Raw genomic sequence first — 18,968 nt, 5'->3', positions numbered from 1 at the left:
GAAATCTGGCCCTCCCTTGCCTGCTTTAGGCAGGCTTCAAAGAATATTTGTCCTTTTGAGCACAGAGAATAACAGAGTAGAGACAGATATTAATATTTAACTTAGTAACTATAATATTTAACTTCTGTAACCATGTGTAGTGTTTTCAATGTAAACTGTCTACTTCCAAAAGCAGCTCTATTTACTCAGTCCTCGGGCTCTACAGCACATCCCACTTGTACTACTGAGAGTTGGACTCACAGGGGATCACTGCAAATCATTTAATGTAAGACACTGCAACAAGATAAAACATCCTCTGTGAGTTTCTGTTAATACAATTTTTGTTTCCCCAGAGTAACACCAACTTGCTCATGACTTGAAATTTATTGCTGCTTCTGCAGGGAGAAAATACAACTCACAGCACGTTATACAGGGATAAACAGCACTGATGGTGCTGGAAGGGACTCTGCAGATGGGGAATTCAGTTGCACTGGCATTGAAATGGAAATGTGCAGGTCTTTGGGGAAGTTATCAGTGTAAGCAGTTTGCCTGAAACCGGTCCTTGGAGAACATGGGGATTAGTCAGTACTTGAAAGGATAGAAATGTTGTGCAAGCTGCAGCCTTAACAGAATCCAGAATTCTGGAAATTCTGCTGTAAAAAGAGAAAACAAACAGGTCTCTCCTCGTGGGAAGCTCCTGAACAAAAACAAATCTGTTGTGTAAAAGCTGAAGAGTGAAGAAGTGCTTACTTAATTCTAAATTGTACCAAATACATTCATTGGGAAGTGAGGAGAGAATTGGAGGGGTTGATTTTGGGGGATCTAGGACTGACAGTCCCTCACACCCCCTGACAGGGAGGGGAGGCAGCACTAGGTCTGGCAGCTTTGATGGATGTTGATTAAAACTTTTGATGATTAAACTTTCATGCTGTCTTGATAGAAGTGCTGTGGAGGTGATCCTCTCCAGGAAGGACAGAAATATGTGAATTATATTTGGGAAAGCTGAAGTGGAGACACACAAAGCATTACTGCACCTAAAGTTTGATAGAGATCACTACAGGACACAGTCTCTGTCCAGGGCACATTCAGGTGGAAGATGAAATGCCTGCACTACAAACAATATAAAACAATAAAAAATTATCTCTGAACATTTTACACTTTTCTTCTTTTAGGCTTATTTAATTGCCTGCTACTTCCTTTATATGGACTTTCCAGTCTGAACCTTTCTTTCTAGCTCACTGACTAGAAAGATGTTATGTGCATTATTTTTAATCATATAAATAAAGATATGTATGTGCATGCCTGTTAGTAACTCCTCAGCAGACAGAACAGTTTTGTACTAAGAAATTTATAGTCCTTTCTGGGATAGCTTAAGAAGAAATAACTCACATAGTTTCCTTACCATGCTTGGGTTTGGTTTTTTTTTTCTCTGAAATTCCCACATAGTTGTGGTTTTGTCCTATTTTGACACTGAGAACTGCAATTCAAGTGTAATTGATGTGAACTGTTACTAAAATAAGAATTTAGTTTTTAGCCTGAGAAAATCCCACCAAGACATTGCAATTCAGCATGTCCTGAGAACTCCAAGGCTTGCATGTTCTTTTATTAGCAAGTAACCAGAAATACTGGAAATAAAGTAGATTATGTCCCAGTTTGTCAACGTACACATCCTGTCTGAAAATTCCTCTTGACATTTCCAAAGATTTCAGATAGTAGGCTTCTTTATTAGAAAAAAAATCCATTTACTTTTGAAGAACTTTGTTTTTCTGCAAGATTTTAACAACATATAGTTCTCCCTCTATGTGGTTTTTCGAGCGTCCAGAGCCATGGCAGGGACTGGAAAGACGGCAGGGTGTTCTTTGGGGCTGTGAAATGGTGTGTGAAGTACAGAACAGGTTTGGTGTGGGGCTGACTGTTGACCTAGAGAATGTTGCATTAAACAGCTCAAGGTACAGCTCAAGGATCTCAGTATTAAAAGTTCAGCAGTGCATTGCTGTCATGGCAGCATGGGGGGCTCAAATTAAATCTCTTGCAACTGCAGAAGAGTAAGAATTGCTGCTGAATAATACTTCAAAATATGATGGGAGTTTGATCATCAGAATCACCTTTACTGTGAAATAGTTTGTCTTCTGACATTTCCACATCTACACAAAAGAGTAAATCAGAATATCATTTAGTCAAATGGGAGTTGTCAGAATTTATTAGAACACTAAAGTCAATAAATATATAATTGTGCCTTTTCTTAGTCATTGGACACAAAAGTTGAACACTTTCCTGTTTTTCCATGTGTTCCTGACTACCCAAGTTTTGATGGGGCAGAGGAGAATGTTTGTGGAAGTTGAAAGAAGCTTATGTACTGCTAAAGGATTTTTTTTCCTTATTTCTAAGGTGTAGCTGTGCAGGTCACAGGGGTGCAGCTGCTTGGGGTCCCTCAGGTTTGCCATCAGCCCCTGGCACCTGGGATCTGCAGTTTAGGATCAGGTTCTTGGAGATGCCAGGGCAGCACCACTGCCCTCCACAGTCTTGTTTTTGTGGGAGTGGTCAATAGGACTTGGTTTGGTTTTTTTTGTAATGTGTGAAGCATTTGTCAAGTTAATAATCATAATTTTTGTGATATTCTATGAGCATTTGCAGCCTTTCTGTGCAGCAGTTCCTGGGCTGTGGGTTGTGTGCTGTCCATGTATGGGGTGTCCTGAAGGGAACTCAATGTGCTGCATGTTGGCTGCTGGTGGAGACTTGGGGAATGGAATGGTTGCTGTGACGTGGAGACTTTGGATACTGGAAGGAGGGACCTTCTTAGCAAGACGAGGAGGAGGAGAGATGGATATTGTGTCTGCTAATTTAACTTTTTGCTTGTATTACTAGGAAAAAAAACCTGTTACTTGGACTAGTGTGCATTTTTGTGCTTCTGACTCTTTAAAAATGCTTAATATTTCATTGTCTGTGGAGTCTGGTCTGAGGGACATGGTCTAGATGGTCCAGGGGAAGGTGTCCCTTTCCATGGCAGGGGGTTAAAATGAGGTGATCCTGAAGGTCTCTTCCAACCCAAAGCATTCTATGTTTTAAGGTGCATCTTTTGAGTAATAAACTGCTGTCAGTGCAAAGAGCATTAAAGACCCCTGTGATAAAATAGCCTTTGGTTATTTCCAAAGAGTTTGGACACTTTCCTGGCTAGAAATGAATGTGAAATGATGACAAATTGTGAGCATCAGTGTAACAGAAATGTAGTTTATCATATGCTTTATATGGATATTTAACAAGGATAGCTGTTATTCCCAGAGAGATGGCGACATCACGACACAAGTCCAGGTCAGATGATACGGCCAAAGTGACCTCGTGTAACCACCCATACCTTTTATAGCATGGATTGCAAAAGAGAAATTACATGATTGGCCCTTGGCTGGCCACCCACCTCAGTGAGTGGCTGAATGGTATAACCACCCATTTCAAAGTATTATTCCACAAGACTGGAAACAATTCCACTGTTCTCACAGCAGCCTGCAGGTGTAGAAATGGATTACATTCTCTCAAACTGTTGTCCATACAGTTTGCATGAGAATGAAAGCTTTCACAGAAAAGCTGTGAGAAGCTGGATTTCTCTGTTTCTCAGCTAAAGCATGAGAAAGGAAAAACTTGACAAATGCTTCAGTAGCTGAAAAATTCCTCTGCTCCTGCATTTTAGCATCCACAGATAGCTATGTGCTTTAGCTGAAAAGTACGATGAGAATCACGACTTTACCTGTCTAGTGAAGTTTCAAGCATACTCACATCAAATGAGACTTTAATCAGAAAAAATTCCTTCATCATAATAAGGAAATAAACTGGAGATTAGTCAGCAGTCTGTTTCATCTTAAAATCTGCCACAAATTCCTGGAAAAACATTAGGAGACCACTTGTGTCTGTTTCGGTTCTTAGTGTTTAAGATAGGGTTAAGTATTTCCCTGTCTGATACAATTTGTCTATTTTTGATCTGCAACTTCTTTCAGGCAGTGGCTGTCTCTTGTCTGTGCCTCACTCAGTCTGCAGAACACTGAATGAAAACCCCAAACATAAGCCCTCTGACAGCCTGGCAGCACAACTGGACTATTTTTAATGACAAAAGATCAATATCAGTGTGTTTTTGCAGGTTCCTTCTGCCCTGCTGGCTTTTAGGGTCATTTAGCAGGATATGTGAGTTGGAATTCTTCTTTAGTGTTCTTAAAGGAGGAAGGGATCTCAAATAGCTTTAAACAAGAAAAGGATATATTTGTCCCCTGAAATTAGCTCTGAGAGAACATGGGGTCAGTTCAGTGTGTTTAGTTACACTTACCTTTCTCTAAATAAAAAATGTTTATTCTCATGCTGTGTGTGACCATTTTATCCTTTGAGTTATCAGTGACTCCTCATCCAGTCTCATAGGAGAGAGTCAGATAAATCCTGGTTTTAAATGCCAGAATTGGTGCACTAGAAGCACACTGTAATTCTGCTGAGCTTGTGTCTTCAGATCAGTGTTAACCTTGGCTTCACATCCACTATTCCTTTGTCTTTCCATGTAATCAACGTTGTCCTTGAAGAATAAATATACCTGTATTTGCTGCAGAGATGAGTGGGGTTTTCCTGTGCAGGCCCAGGAGCTGAACCTTAGGGGTTCTTGTGGATCCCTTCCAATTAAAGATTTTCTATGAAAAAAAATGAGTGGTTTCTGTGGGGGAAAAAAAAAATCAAAATTGATGTGGTTTTATTTTTCCTTTTAAAAACAACCAAGCCCCGGGTTTCTGTATTGTGCTTAAAACACAGAAAATAGAAATTTGTTTGTTGCTTATATGGGGAGAAAAGGGCATCTGGACAGCTTTGCTGGCAGGCTGTATCCAAATGGAGTGTTTAGAGAGCTCCAGTAATTGGCCCCATTTGCTTGGAGAGGGAGCCAAGTACATATAAGCCATCCTGGGGCAGGAAGTGGGAATTAATGTGCAGCATTTCTCATCCTGTGGTTGGAATTTTGCTGTTGGGAAGCAAGCTTCTTTTTAGAAAAAACCCCAACTTTTGCTGCCTTTGAGAAAACTAAAATGCAGGTTTTCCAGTGTTGTGTTAGGGCAGTGGTACTGTGGATATTTAGTAGAGCATTTTTACTCCTGTGCTGAGGGCGGGTGCTGGTGGAGCAGCCGAGGCCCCGGTGGCGGCAGAGGGGGGGGGCGCAGGGACTGGAGTGAAATGACATCTGGATTTGTCAGTGTGCATTTTTAACGGGATTTCCCTATCTTTACACTGCCTCCAAGCTGAGGGCACAGCTCTGGGTAAGCAGAGCACAGAGTGAAACATTTGATTTCTGTTTCAGAAACCCGACGTGCGGCTCTCCAGAGGCAGCATCGACCGGGAGGACGGAGGTCTCCAGGGCCCAGTAAGTGTGGGGGGGGATCTTTTCCTCTCCCAGCTCTTCCTCCAGTTTCCTGGTAGAACATGCTGTCCACTGTCTCGGGTGTGGGAGATGATTTAAAGGTTTTGCTAAACGTTTCCACTGTTATTACATGGTTGTACAGCTTTCCAAGAGGCTCAGCTTCTGTGGGAACAGCAGCCACAGCAAAGTGGTTCATGCAGCACAGTTCATCAGTTTGGGGGATTTGGGGTTTGTTGGTTGGGTGGTTTTTTTCCCCCTGAAACTGTTCTTAAAACAAATATTAAAATGTTTCCACAAATATGTTGCAATAATAAGTGCTCATGTGCTGTAGAATTGGGCCTTTTATTTAAAAATGTGGATTGTTTTCTGCAAGTTCTGTCAACAGGAAGCAAGATAAAAGTAACTTTTGCAGTTGTTTAAATAGCTGAAGGGTTTTCTCACAAGGAATGTAAATGTTGCTGTTGTATTACCCAGAAATGTGTTTGGGGTAAATGATCCACTATGAAACAGTTGGAATAAACTCCACAGCCATTCCTTTATTCCCAGACAGCAGCTGTAGCTTGGGTGTTCTTTCTTAGTGGCTTAACTCCTGTCTGTTTAACTAAAACCATCTCTTCAATTGTTTAATTGCCATTGGAATCTCTGGATCATACTGATGGAAAAGGGGGATTAGGCTAGGGACTGTTAGTGACACAAACCTGGTGCTTCATCCACTGTTTCTCCCCAGGGAGAAACTTTACTACCTGTAAAGTAGTGGATATTTTAAATTCACCTTCCTGTTTCATTTGGGATACGACTGTAAACTCATACTTTGGCTTCAGCATTTCTTCACTACTTAAAAATTTAGGGATTCTTCCTGCATTTGCAGCCAAGACACAGTCATGAATGAGTGTAATAATGACACACTGCAGCATGGTCTCTGGAGACATTCATGTCTGGAAGCTCCTAAGATTTTTTCCATGAAATTTAAGAAGACTATTAGTTACTGTTAGGCCTTGGCTGTTGTTGCATCTTTATATAAGAGCAAGAAAAGTGTTGCTGCATTTTGTGCTGCTTGAGAAGATGCTGTGAGATGCCAAGGAGATTTTGAGGTCTTGTCACAGGTTACAGCTCCAGATCCCAAACTGTTTCTAGGGGAAGTCCTATCTGCCCAGGCAAGGTAGTACAAAGTAACATCCCATTTGAAAGAGTGTGAAGAAAACACTTCATGGTCATGGACAAAATGGGTTTTAAAAGAGACTCTAATTCATGTTAACTACGTTTCTAGTCAGAATTTGATCTTGTAGTTCTCAGTAGATTCAGATCATAACTCTGGCGTCATTTGCAGTGGGAAATGCCTAATGCTGCTGTGAGTCAATACGAGTTTCTGACTGAGAGGATGAGAAATTGGGCAGTGATACAAATGAGAAGTTACCACTCACATTTTGGTAGTTCCTGACTGATCACATTCTTTTGACCTCTACTTTCAATACGCAATTTTGTGGAAGTAAAAATGCAAGAATTGTTCTAGTGGGATTTTATTGTCCTCCTTCTCTTGCTCCCTTTCTTTTCCCATGGGGTTATCAGATTTGAAATAGTTAGGTTAACAGCACAAATCAAAATTAATGACATGACTGAATGTCTCCACTTTGTGTCCCTGTTTGTGAGGTGACCAACCTCACTGAGCAACAGACCAATGTAATTTCTGGTTCTCCTATTGCTGTTGCAGTTTTTAAAAAGCCCTTTTTGTGGTGTTGTCCAGGTGAAACTGTGGTCAAGCTTTGTCTCACAAATTCTCTCCCTGCAGTGGTGACCAGCATCTGTGTAGGGATGTCACCTGTCCCTGTTTCTAAAGTCTGTACACTTCCTTTGTCCACCTAAGTGCTAGAAGATCCCATCTCTGCCAGGCCCTGTTCTGTCCTGCTTGCTTGACTTCCAGCACTCTGGAACTTCCCACTCTGTGCTCTTAAAAGATGGCTCTTAAAAAGCACCTGACATCCATGGACTCCAGTTCCTTCAAAAGCAGATTCCCAAGGGACGTCACTATTTCCAGGCAAGAACCCAAAGTCCACTCTCTACATAGCAAAAGTTCTGCTGGATTTTTTTCTCCTATCTCCAGCAATTTGAAACTCAACTTCTTTGTGGTCACCATGACCAAGGCAGCCACTACTCACCAGTTTGTCCGAGTCCCTCTCTGTTTCCAAACAAGGATTCCAGGAATCACCTTGCCTAGTCAGCTTCCTTAATACCTCCACCAAGAAGTTACCTTCACAGAAATTTCTTGGACCTCTTTGTGTCCACTGTACGATATTCCCAGTTGAATTTTGGGAAGTTAAAATCACCCCCAAGGGCAAGGGCAGTTGATGTAGAAATAATTCCTTAATATTATGCTGACACTGGAGCTGCTCACCCTGGTGACTGAGGCTGGCATGAAGGGTGTATGAATGCAGTTATCAGGGAAAGTCACTTCAGTGTGTTAATAAATTCTTCCAAATGAATAAGCAAATGGACCTTGACTAAGAGCATTGCAACAAAACCAAAAAGCAAACCAGCTTAGAAATGTGTTCCCATTATGGAACCATTCAGCAGGAAGTTCTGGAGTCTCTCGTTGTGTTGCCATTTCTCCTGCACCACCGTGACCTCTACAGTTGGATCTGTGGACACAGACTAAAAATACCTGTGACTGTCCCACCACCTTTGAGTAGTAAGGAAGGGTGAACTGTAATGTAGAGGCCGGGGGTGTTGTGAGCGGTACAAAATACATGCAGATTCTTTTCTTACTTTTGAAGTAATAGACCTGTAGTGAGGGACTGATGATGGTGAATCAGGATGTATTTTTAACTGGTGGGAAATGTGCTGAGAACTGTCTGCTCTCAGTATTTGAGATAGAGATAGTGCTTATGAAAGCTGTGAGCACTGCAATAACTACTTTATATGTTTATTTTATTTTATAGGCTGGTAACCAGCACATATATCAGCCTGTGGGAAAACCAGGTAAGCAGTAAATTCAGATACTGTCATTTTGAATCCTTGATTACAAATCTTGCTGCAGCAGTAATGAACAAAAGTTCATGGCAGTATTTCCATACAGGGTGGAACTCAGTTCCAGGTACTACACATTGATGTTTGTGTACTGTGTGTTCAGGTGCCCCGTGCAGGCCCCAGACATACAGTCAGCAAAGCCAAGGAAGTGTTGAGATCAACAAGCAGGAAGTGTCTAGAGGAAGCTGAGTCAGAGTGGGAATTCACCCAGTGTGGAGTTCAGACATGTAGAACAGCAGTAGAAACCTAAAGTTGGGTTTCTTGGTCTCAAAAGTGGACCACACCCAGAGTTGCTGCTGGGAAGAAGTCCAGTTTCCCCAGGCACACATAGCATGTTGGCACTCAGCTGTGGTACCAGGGGTGACACCCTCTCAGGGCTGGGGTAGGTGTGCCCAGAGCAGTAGCAGTTGCCCCACAAGAAGAGTTTCAAAGTATTTTACTAAAACAATCCTGTTCTCATAAAGTGCAGCTCCCACAACAATGGGTTTACTGCAGGATGCCTAAAGATGTCCACCTTTGCAGAGGAGGGCACGTGCAGCCTGTGCAGTGCTGGCAGACCAGAGGGTACAGGTACATCTGACACCTTGGTGCTCTAAACACACATTTTTTGTCGAGCAGATCACGCAGCTCCGCCAAAGAAGCCTCCGCGCCCCGGAGCCCCCGGGCACCTGGGCAGCCTCGCCAGCCTCAACAGCCCTGTGGACAGCTACAATGAGGGTGTGAAGGTAGGTGAAACACCCCCAGCAAATGCAACATTACCAGGGCCACGTGAAACACCCCCAGCAAATCAAACATGACTGCTCTGAGGTAGTTTGGTGTTCCTGAAGAAGAGATTGTGGAAAGCAAAAGGCAACCAAACTTCACAAGTTAATGTTGTCGTGGGGCAAGTGTGCCCTGGCAGCTCTCCAGGGGAGTGGGGAGGGAGCTCAGGTTCTCCCTGGCTATTATTCAGTGTGTTCCTCACCTAGAACTTGCCCAGGTGAGCTTGTTTCTAGTTTAAAGAGTGTATGAAGTGTCCCAAATGGACCCAGCTCCCTGCTCAGCAGGAAGGAGCGCACCCAGGGATCCCAGGGCGTGGTACCAAAGTCTCCTGTCCTTGGTCATAGGGAGATGAGACCTGTCCAAACTGTGGTGCTCAAAAAGCTCTTACTGCAGCACCAGGGCTCCTCAAACCCTACCAGCTCTGGGAAACAAGGGAAGAGGGGAAATGGGCTGTCTGACCTGAGAGTGAGATACTTCCTGATGTCTTGTTTCATCTCCCATAAATAGCAGTAAAGCCAAAACTGAAACTCAACAGCAGTTTTGTAGCAGAGGTGCTGCAGGGTGCTGTGTCCTGCCCCTGCTGCAGTTGGTGTCCACAGAACTGCTCCTTAGGAGCACTCCCAAATGTCAGGCACTCCCAAAATTATCCCTTTGTGTGCTGTTCCCTGCCTGTGGGACTCTGCCACCTTTCTAATCTCCAGGAAACAGCCCTGCCAAGCCTGTAGTAAAGAGCAGGAATCCATGGTGTGGTGGCCACAGCAGCTGGGATGAGTGACCCTTATTTTAGGTGCTTTAAGAAAATATAGAAAAAGCCCTGTTCATCTGAACATGAAATTCAAAACCTGCCATCAGAGCAGTGTGTTCAGCACAACTTGATCCTAGCTACTGCCAGCCTGTCTCACTCCTGCTCTTGTTCTGGGATTATTGGAATGTTTAAGAATCAGTGTAAATATCCAGCAGTGGTGAATTTGAGCAGGATTATTTATTATAATCTGATGCCAGTGCTTTACGAGCTGCCAAGCCTCAAAAAACGTCAAAAAGCAGTAACAGATGTGTTACTAAACTTGGCTTCTCTAAAATTTCCTTTCTAAATGCTGATACTGGAACATAAAAAATGTTTTTTGAAATACGTCCTTTTGAAAACAAACAAACCTGAGCCAGAGACATCAGTAATGACAAATGAACAGGATTTGTGTACTAAATAGCTTTTTGAGTAGGAAAGAATGGCTGATTCTGGTTTTTTCTGTCCAAATTTTCTTGAAATTGGGTTATGTCCCTTGAAAAAAACAGCCCATTACTTTTTGGCATAGCTTTGTTAATGGCTGTAGTCCTTAAACTGAAGATGCATCTAGGGTTCATTTCAGACTCCCTTTTCAGGGAGAACACAAATGAAGAGGATTGGAACTGCCTGCTGTCGGGAGCCTGCAGGGCAGGCTCTAGGGAGCCTCCTGGGTGAGGCAGAGTCAGCCAGTTCCATGAGGAAACTCAGGACTTCTGCAGAGCAGTGGTGTTGGTTTTGGGGATAAACAGAGAGAAACCAAGTGTGAAGAAACACACTGTCCATAGCCTTGAAAGTTTAGGGCCTGGAATTCCAAGGGTTGGGTATCACCTAGAATGGGTTCTTGGCAGTTCTTCACCAAGATTGTGATGAGTTATTGTGAACAAGCCCTGCACAGTTAAATGACCGTGTATTTCCCATCATAACTAACCTAAACAAAAAGTTTCAGAAAGATGAATACAGCATTTTCTTAAATGCATCAAGTCCTGGACTGTTTGTGTAGAGGGACCAGCAGTGCTCCCAGGACAGGTGGTTTCCCAGGCCCTCTGCTCCACTCACCACTCTGCTGCTCGCCAGACTGGCTTGCTCCTGTCCAGCTTTGCATGATCTCGTGCCCATGTGTTTAGTCAGGAGGAAGCATGGGGTGCATGGCAAACCCTTCCACTGCCCACACAGGTGCACAGCAGTCACTCTGTCACACAGGACCCAGAGCTAACCCAAGTGGCTGCCGGTTCTGGTGAGGATGCGTTTTCATTGCAGGCTTTTTAACTGGTCTCTTATTGCTACACATATTTTGGGTTTGGTTTGGTTTGTTTTTTTTCTGTTTTTTCCTGCTGAGTTTTATTAATACTGTTTTTCTTTTTTTCCCTTCTTTTGGTAAATTTCTTTAACTTCCCCCCACATTCTGCTCAACCATAGCCATGGAGGGTAAGCAGTGCGTGAGCGTGTGTGTATGTGCCCTATTCCAAAGTGTCTTTGCATGTGACTTTGCCAAATGACTGTTTTAACTTCTTGATTGCTGAAACTGATTCAAATCACAGCCTTCCCCTGCTGATTGAGGAGATTACAGTGTTCTTTCTCCTAAGGTATTTTCTGATCAATGCACTAGATTGAATCTCTGTAATAGCTGTCGGTACCCACTTAATGAAATGCTACAAAATGGAATCACCATGTGCTGAATCCTGCACTCCTTCATTAGAGAAGGTCTCATCCAACTATTTCACATTTTCCTCAGGGCAGGGTATCAGGTGCTTGCAGTGAATAATTTCTGGAGCTGGGACCAGTCCTGAGAGCAGCAGTAACCCAGTGTAGGGAGCTGAACCACCACAAACCATCTCAGATTCAGGAGAAATTCAGGAATTCTTTAACCCTCTCACACAGAGTGGTTTGGGCATCCCGTAGTAGGGAATAGCTTCAGGAAACTGGGATGGTTATAGTTTTACAGTTCAGAGATACTGAAGACCTTACAAAGGAAGTGTGCAAAGTTTCTTTCATTTCAGACCTGGGATTATTTCAGTCTGTCTCGGATTTAACTCCAGACATACCCGACTTTGTTGGAAGTTCTGCTTGAGTAAGGACCACAGGATTTTTAACTTACTAGTTTTTTTCTAATCTCTTGGAAATCAACTGTCCAAAAGCATTCCATGTTTCCCACCTGTATTGGTGACACCATTTTTGTTAACCTGCTGTAGATTTTCTCTAACAATATCATAGAATCATGGAATTGGGGAAGGGACCCTCAAAGATGATCTCGTTCCAGTTCTCTCTTTAACATATCAGTACGTTACTGTGTGCTCTGACGTTATTTTGGAGCACAAAAATCCCTTCTGGAATGAGGAACCTCATACCTGTTGCCCTCAGTGGAACTTGAACCACTGAGACCTGTGAAGTACTCAGTACTCTCATTCCTCAAATTATTCACTTCTCTGTTCAAGGAGTTATACTGGAAGCTTTTCAGGGAAACCCTGGTAGAAGTTGCCCTGTGTCTTTTCACAGGTTCAGTCAGAAGAACTAAAAGAAACTCCGTCAGCCCCTGGAGCCAGCGTGCTCGGCCAGCTCAGGGCAGCAGCGGGGCCGGGCGGGGGCTGTGGGGAACACGGGGAGCCTGAGCCCCTCCCGGCAAGTTGGGAAGAGGCTGAGCCCCATCTGCTGGGCAAGGGAGGTTCAGCAGCCCCTCTCTGCTTGCAGATTCAGCCGCAGGAGATCAGCCCTCCTCCCACGGCCAACCTGGACCGCTCCAATGACAAAGTCTACGAGAACGTGACCGGGCTGGTGAAGGCGGTGATAGAAATGTCCAGTAAAATACAGCCGGCTCCGCCCGAGGAGTACGTGCCCATGGTGAAGGTACGGGGCAATGCCTAAAGTCGGGGTTTATTTCTTCCCTGAATGAGGTCTTCAAGCGGTGCAGGAGAAAATGTCTGGAAAGCTGGAAGTAGAAAAGCTTTCTGTGTTCACGGGATGGGTGACTTGTGGTCAGAGGTTGGAGCTTTGGATCCTGTTCCCAGTATTGTGGACAACAATGCTTCATTCCCAGCTGGCCTGTGCTTATCCAGGGTGTTGAGTTGTGTGCTGTCTCCTCCACCTTTTCACTTTTTTTGAGAAAAACTTGTTATTAACCCTTTGGCATCTTGTTTGGATGGTGATAGACAAAATTGCAGGTGGGATTTTGAAGTGCCTCAGGCATGTTCCAATTCACTCCTTATCCAAACGAGGAGTTAAATGTATCCACTGTCTCTTGCACTCCTAAAATTCTGTCATCCATTTCTTCCAAGTTTATTTCTTTAATCTTTTTTTCGTAGGAGGTTGGTTTGGCACTAAGAACTTTACTGGCAACAGTAGATGAGACCCTCCCAGTGCTCCCTGCAAGCACCCACAGAGAGGTACGTGGAGCTCTGCTCACCTGATGCTCAGCCATTGCCTTCCCACTCAGCCTCAGCCACTTGGGACAGGTTTTGGTGCTCCCTTCTTGGCACAGACACACCTTTTGGCTCCCTGAGCAGTCTGTACTCTTGGGTTATAATTCTGCATTAAATGAATTCTATTAAAATTGCTGCACGGACTTAGGCTTGGTATTAGTGAGGATTTTCAAACTGGATATAGGTGTCACCCATAGGAAGGTGACATAAACCCCAATATTCCAAGGCAGGGAGACCATCTTGGGGTTAATTCTTAGCACAGGTGTCATCTGTCATTTGCTTGCAGACCACGCCATTGAGCAGGTAACTGAGCAGAGCTTGGTGCAGCTGGAAGGTGGCCTGTAGCTCTGGATGAGGAGTGACTGAGAGCTTTCAATGAAGTTCAGGAGTAAAACAGTTTTTCTCCAAAACCATGAATGAGTGTGGTACTGAGAAAGCAGAGAATGGTTCTGGAAGTGCCATCTCAGAGGTTCATCCTGACTTAGCCATGTGCTTAAGCAACCTGTATCTGCCTTCTTGACCCATTTTATTTTTTAGAGCTACTTCTGTGCTTTAGAGCTGCTTCCAGTAATAAAAAGAGTGATGCTAAAAGGGACATGAAAACCCATAGCAAGCTGTTAATGCCAAATTGTGGTTTAAAATCTACTTGGGTCTTGGTGCTGTTTTACAGTGGGTGGTTCAGCAGCTGGCAGGGCTGCTCCTGATCTCCACCAGGCATGGAGCAGCAGGTGCCAGATTCCATCTGCTGCTCCACATGGTGCCCACAGACACAGCCCAGTTTCAGTCAGGAATCCCAAGCAGGGGCTGTGGCTCTGGGATTGCTCTGAGTGGGGTGCTTCAAACGCCCCCCAGGGCTGATGGAGTTGTCTCATTGCAGATCGAGATGGCACAGAAGCTGCTGAACTCGGACCTGGCTGAGCTCATCAACAAGATGAAGCTGGCCCAGCAGTACGTTATGACCAGCCTGCAGCAGGAGTACAAGAAGCAAATGCTGACGGCTGCTCACGCCCTGGCTGTGGATGCCAAAAACCTGCTGGATGTTATTGATCAAGCCAGACTGAAAATCAGCCAGTCCAGACCACACTAAGCACTGAGGGAAGAGCATCATCAGCCTCGGAATTCTGCTTGCGACAGGATGTTCCTTCACCTTCCACCAGCAGTGAGGATTAACCCAGAGCAGTCCTGGCCTTCCAGCGCCTCTCGCTTCCAGACCTGCCCTATGGCCGCTGGTTCTCTCATTGCAACAGTTTAACCAAGTCTCTCTCGTGGAGCCGAGCTGGGCTGGGATTCAGAACGTGGCATTATCAGCAGATGAGGTTTGTACAGCAGCCCGCAGGCACTCAGAGCCGGGGGCACAGGGCAGTTCACACCATCGCATGGGACACGCTTCGCATTGAGCTGCCACCGGTCCCGGAGCCAAAACTGTTGGAGCAGCAGATGGGAGAAAGATATTGTGAAGAATTCGGGGAAACCTCAGGGCTGAGAATTCTTGCCCACAGTATATGAACTATCCAGACTGGAATTTTTTTATTAGAACACTTACTTCGCAATATGCTAATCACGATTTACAGAGAAAGAATAAAAAGCTATATTTTCAAGACTTCAGTCATTTCAAGACAAACTAAAGCCCTCTTCATCTTCCTGCCTTTTACTTTTATGGGACTGTGTGAAGCATTTGTTTGGAACTAGCTGTAGGACACAACTGAACACTCGTCTTTTTCACCAGGATAATGTGCCAGTTCTTTTGTAGCAATGTTGTTTTCCTTGGAAGTGAAAATGCTGCTTTGTACCAGATCAATTCAGAGCTGCATTTAGAGGAGATCTGTAACCATTCATGTCCCCCATTTTTATATAATTTATAAAGACAGATTAAAGCCATGGTGACTATTTTAAACCCAGTGTAGTTAACTAACCCATCCTTTTGTCTTTCTTGCCTGGGAGGAGTTACAGTAGAGCAGTGTAATTAGATTTTCCTTGGTTTTCCAGTTATGCCATCTGTTCTGTTAAAATAAAAACCACACTCCCTTTTGGCTGTTGAGGGGTATAAATTATTCTCAGGAAGAATATAATGAACTGTACAGTTACTTTGACCTATTAAAAAGGTGTTACCAGTGAAACTCTGTTATTTTGTGTGTGTGCACTGCAGAATTCTTCCCTGGGTACCTGCATCTTTTTAGATATAAATGAGTTAATACAAATACCTACCATCACATCAAAAAGTTACTATAGAAATGTAAAAGATGGGACAGTGCAGAGTGCATCAGTGTTTGGTCTGGATGTGGAACAACTCTCCCCCACAACTTTGGAGCCCTTCTTACACACCTGGAATTTTGTAATGCCTCTGCTTTGCAATACATATTTGGAACACAGCCCTTACTTACCTTGTTCAACTGCTCTGGGAAAGTCCTGTTCAAAAGTTATTTTTGAAATACATTCTTTTTAAGTAGCTCCTTTCTAGTGCAGCACTACATCACCTCCCACACCCACCCTTCAAACCAGTTTTCAGTTTAAAAAGTCTGGAAAGGTAAATACATTCTACACCTTTCAGAACCTCAGCCCTTCACCTGAGAATTGCCTTTTCCCCCACTGTGAAAAGCCCCTGACTCTGCTGTGCCGCTGCTGCCCCTGCACAGGTGCCAGGGGAGTTGCACTGCTGCTGTAACCAGAGATGTCACCACAGAGTCTGCAGCACTAGCAAACCCTCAGCCCTTTCACTGAACATGATAACCTGCAGCTCCAAGCTCCAAGCATCCCTGTGTGAGCTGTGCTCACTGGGATTTCATTCCCACCTTTGTCCAGAGGCTGTGGGTGCCTTTAGGAGCCTTAACTGTACTTCTGAAGCACCAAAAAAAACCTGACAAGTTGTAAAGCCCCCTGCTGAAGACTCATAACAGCGATTACCAGGAGCTGCAGGTAACCTGGCCATCGTCCACCCAGCCCCCTTCACAAACATCCACCTGAGAGGCAGAGTACAAGTCGATATTCTTTATTACAGGCAGGTACAAAACTTAGTCAAAAAGACCAAAGCCCATGTCATCATCAGATTCTTCTGATTCTTCCTTCTTTTCTTCTTCTTTCTTCTCCTCAGCTGGAAAAGAAAGACAGGATTTATTTTTCTTTTTATCTGCTCACAGAAGTCACTTGTCACAAAGGATTTCACATACAATGGCTGTAACATCAAGCATGAAGACCTGAGCAGTCCTAACAAGCTAAGCCAGCAGCCCAAGAATAGTGTCTGCAGTATTAGCAAAGTGGCTTCAGAATTCATTTCTATCAAACCTTTAAAACTTTGAGATGCTAATGTACGATCCTGATGACATTACAGGAAGAGCAGTCTTAATTCTGAGGGAACACTAATCCTGTACACTGACTTTATGTGCCAGCCTTTCTCAATAGGAGGGTGCTTTCACCGAGAACACTCAGATACTCTAAGGCAAACCTCATGAACACAGCTTGTGTCACTGGTCCTTGCAAGGCTGTGACTGCCCCATCCCTGGAAGTGTTCGAAGCCAGGCTGGATGGGGCTCTGAACAGCCTGGTCCAGTGGAAACCGTCCCTACCCACAGCAGGGGGGTTGGAGAGATACGACCTTTAAGACCCTCCCAACCCAAGCCGTTCCATGGATCCACGTTTCCGTGCCTCGCTCGGACACGGCCGCCACTTACCGGGGGCGGCTCCGCCGGCGGGCGCGGCACCACCCGCGGGAGCGGCGGCAGCCGGAGCCCCTCCACCGCCCGCTCCCACGTTACAGATCAGGCTCCCGATGTCGATGTTCGCCAGCGCCTGCGGAGACCGAGAAGCGGCAGCGAAGCCTCGTTAACACGGGGGGCTGTGGGGGGGAGAGCCCCACACGCCGCCCCGGCCCGGCCCGCGGCCCGTCTCGCCCACCTTGGCGAAGAGCCCCGGCCAGAAAGGCTCCACGTTCACTCCGGCCGCCTTGATGAGCGCGTTGATCTTGTCCTCCTGCAACGAGACAGCGGCGCTCAGAGCCCGCCCGGCCCGGCCCCTCAGGCGGCCATGCCGCGCGGCCGCCGCCATCTTGTGCGGCCGCACTCACCGTCACGGTGACCTCGTCGTCGTGCAGGATGAGGGCAGAGTAGATGCAGGCGAGCTCGGAGACGGAGGCCATGGCGGGGCGCGGTGCTGGTCGCCGGGTGGTTCGGCCTTAGCTTCGTACGAAGGACTCAGCACCTTGGGCCGCCGCGGAGCGAAAGGGGCCGGGCTCGGCGGCCGCGCATTTATAACAGCGCCTCGTGTTGCGTCATCGGTGACGTCACCACTGAGTCGCTGCGCATGGCGGGTGCGCGCGCGCGCTCCTTCCTTTTTCCCTCCCCCTCCCGCCTTTACCGCTCACGGCCCTCACAGGGAATAATTCATTCCTAAAAACCACGAACAGCCCTCCCCCAGCCGCTCCCCCAGCACTGCCAGGCCCCCCCATGTCCCCAGGTGCCAGATCCACACGGCTTGTGTATTCCTTCAGGGATGCGGACTCCATCGCTGCCCTGGGCAGCCCATGCAAGGGCTGGAAAACTCTGGGGAGGCAATTTTCCCAGGATCCAAACTAAACCTCCCTGGCACAGCTTGAGGGACCTAATCCCCTTCCCCCCGACCCCATTTCAGGTCTCACTGGGTCGCTAAACACTCCATTTTCTATATGTAATAAAATGGGAAGAAAAGGTGCAGAATAAGCCCGTGGTACAGAACTGTGTAGCCTGATTTTTTTCCACCTGAACATGAGGAACAACTTCTTTCCTGTGCAGTGACCAGGCACTGGACAGATTGCCCAGAGAAGGTGTGGAGTCTCCCTCACTGGGGATATTCCAGAACTGTCTGGACACAATCCTGCGCCATGTGCTCTGGGATGGTCCTGCTGGAGCAGGGAGATGGGATGAGATAACCCCATGGTGGTCCCTTCAACCTCACCCATTCGGTGGTTCTGTAATTCTGTGATTCTGATGAGCCTGAGCTAATTCCAGAGTTTTACTCCAAAGGAATCATCAGATTGTGAAAAATAAATATTCTCTGGGGGTTTTTTTTGTCTTCTTGACAGATGTGCATTTGATGAGCCTTGGTGGCTGGGTAGATCATGGAACAGATTTCCTAGAGGCTGTGCTAAGGCACTCCTGGAGGACAGGGAGGTGATTTGGGACAGCCACGGCTCCATCAGTACAAGTCCTGCCTGACCAGCTGAGGGGCCTTCTATGATGGAGTGACCACATCAGTGGACAAGGGGAGGGCTATGGATGTCACCTGTCTGGACTTCTGTAAAGCCTTTGACACTGTCCCCCACAACTTCCCTCTACCTAATTGGAGAGAGATGGATTTTATGGGTGGACTGTTCAGTGGATAACTAATTGGCTGGGTGGTCACATCCACAGCACAGTGATCAACTGCCCAATGAGATCAGTGATGCGTCCCTCAGGGATCTGTTCGGCACCAGTATGACTTAAAATCTTCATTGAAGACATGAACAGGAGGATCAGGTGCACCCTCAGCAGATTTTCAGATGACTCCAAGCTCAGTGGTGTGGCTGACATGCCTGAGGGACAGGATTCGATCCAGGCTGGACAGGGCTCTGGACATCCTGATCTAGGTGAAGGTGTCCCTGCTCATTGCAGTGGGGCTGGGCTATCTGCCT

General features: G+C 45.7%; 2 protein-coding genes across 11 annotated transcripts in view; one reads left to right on the top strand and one right to left on the bottom strand.

Annotated features, from left to right (window-relative positions):
* The window catches only part of PTK2 (protein tyrosine kinase 2), a 194,278-nt gene extending 178,831 nt beyond the window's left edge, over positions 1–15,447 (top strand). For 7 of the 10 annotated variants that reach the window (XM_069005548.1, XM_069005547.1, XM_069005545.1 and 4 more), the window contains 6 exons: positions 5,294–5,356; positions 8,287–8,326; positions 8,993–9,099; positions 12,411–12,758; positions 13,214–13,294; positions 14,208–15,447. In XM_069005548.1, coding sequence (XP_068861649.1) covers positions 5,294–5,356; positions 8,287–8,326; positions 8,993–9,099; positions 12,411–12,758; positions 13,214–13,294; positions 14,208–14,417 — 849 coding nt within the window. In that variant the 3' untranslated portion in view covers positions 14,418–15,447. The remainder of the gene's footprint in view (positions 1–5,293; positions 5,357–8,286; positions 8,327–8,992; positions 9,100–12,410; positions 12,759–13,213; positions 13,295–14,207) is intronic. The other 3 variants (XM_069005554.1, XM_069005549.1, XM_069005550.1) reach the window with 1 other exon arrangement.
* An 853-nt stretch (positions 15,448–16,300) lies between these two features.
* On the bottom strand, positions 16,301–17,559 carry RPLP1 (ribosomal protein lateral stalk subunit P1). The gene is made up of 4 exons (XM_069005557.1): positions 17,388–17,559; positions 17,219–17,293; positions 16,996–17,113; positions 16,301–16,418 (listed from the first exon to the last, which is right to left on the bottom strand). Exons 1-4 carry the CDS (start codon positions 17,457–17,459, stop codon positions 16,339–16,341), a joined length of 345 nt encoding a protein of 114 aa, XP_068861658.1. The 5' UTR covers positions 17,460–17,559; the 3' UTR covers positions 16,301–16,338.
* Between the last annotated feature and the right edge of the window lie 1,409 nt (positions 17,560–18,968).

The sequence above is a fragment of the Aphelocoma coerulescens genome, chromosome 2, assembly GCF_041296385.1.
Source record: "Aphelocoma coerulescens isolate FSJ_1873_10779 chromosome 2, UR_Acoe_1.0, whole genome shotgun sequence".
Classification (NCBI taxonomy): domain Eukaryota; kingdom Metazoa; phylum Chordata; class Aves; order Passeriformes; family Corvidae; genus Aphelocoma; species Aphelocoma coerulescens.
Note: the sequence above shows the minus strand (reverse complement) of the source record. Positions and strands in the feature narration are given on the sequence as shown.

What these genes read in the sequence shown, in the direction of transcription:
- RPLP1 (XM_069005557.1), bottom strand. Translation starts at nt 17,459, where the DNA reads ATGGCCTCCGTCTCCGAGCTCGCCTGCATCTACTCTGCCCTCATCCTG. An exon ending in ACGACGAGGTCACCGTGACG is followed by an intron (nt 17,294 to 17,387) that starts GTGAGTGCGGCC and finishes GTCTCGTTGCAG; the next exon opens with GAGGACAAGATCAACGCGCT. An exon ending in GGCCGGGGCTCTTCGCCAAG is followed by an intron (nt 17,114 to 17,218) that starts GTGGGCGAGACG and finishes CGGTCTCCGCAG; the next exon opens with GCGCTGGCGAACATCGACAT.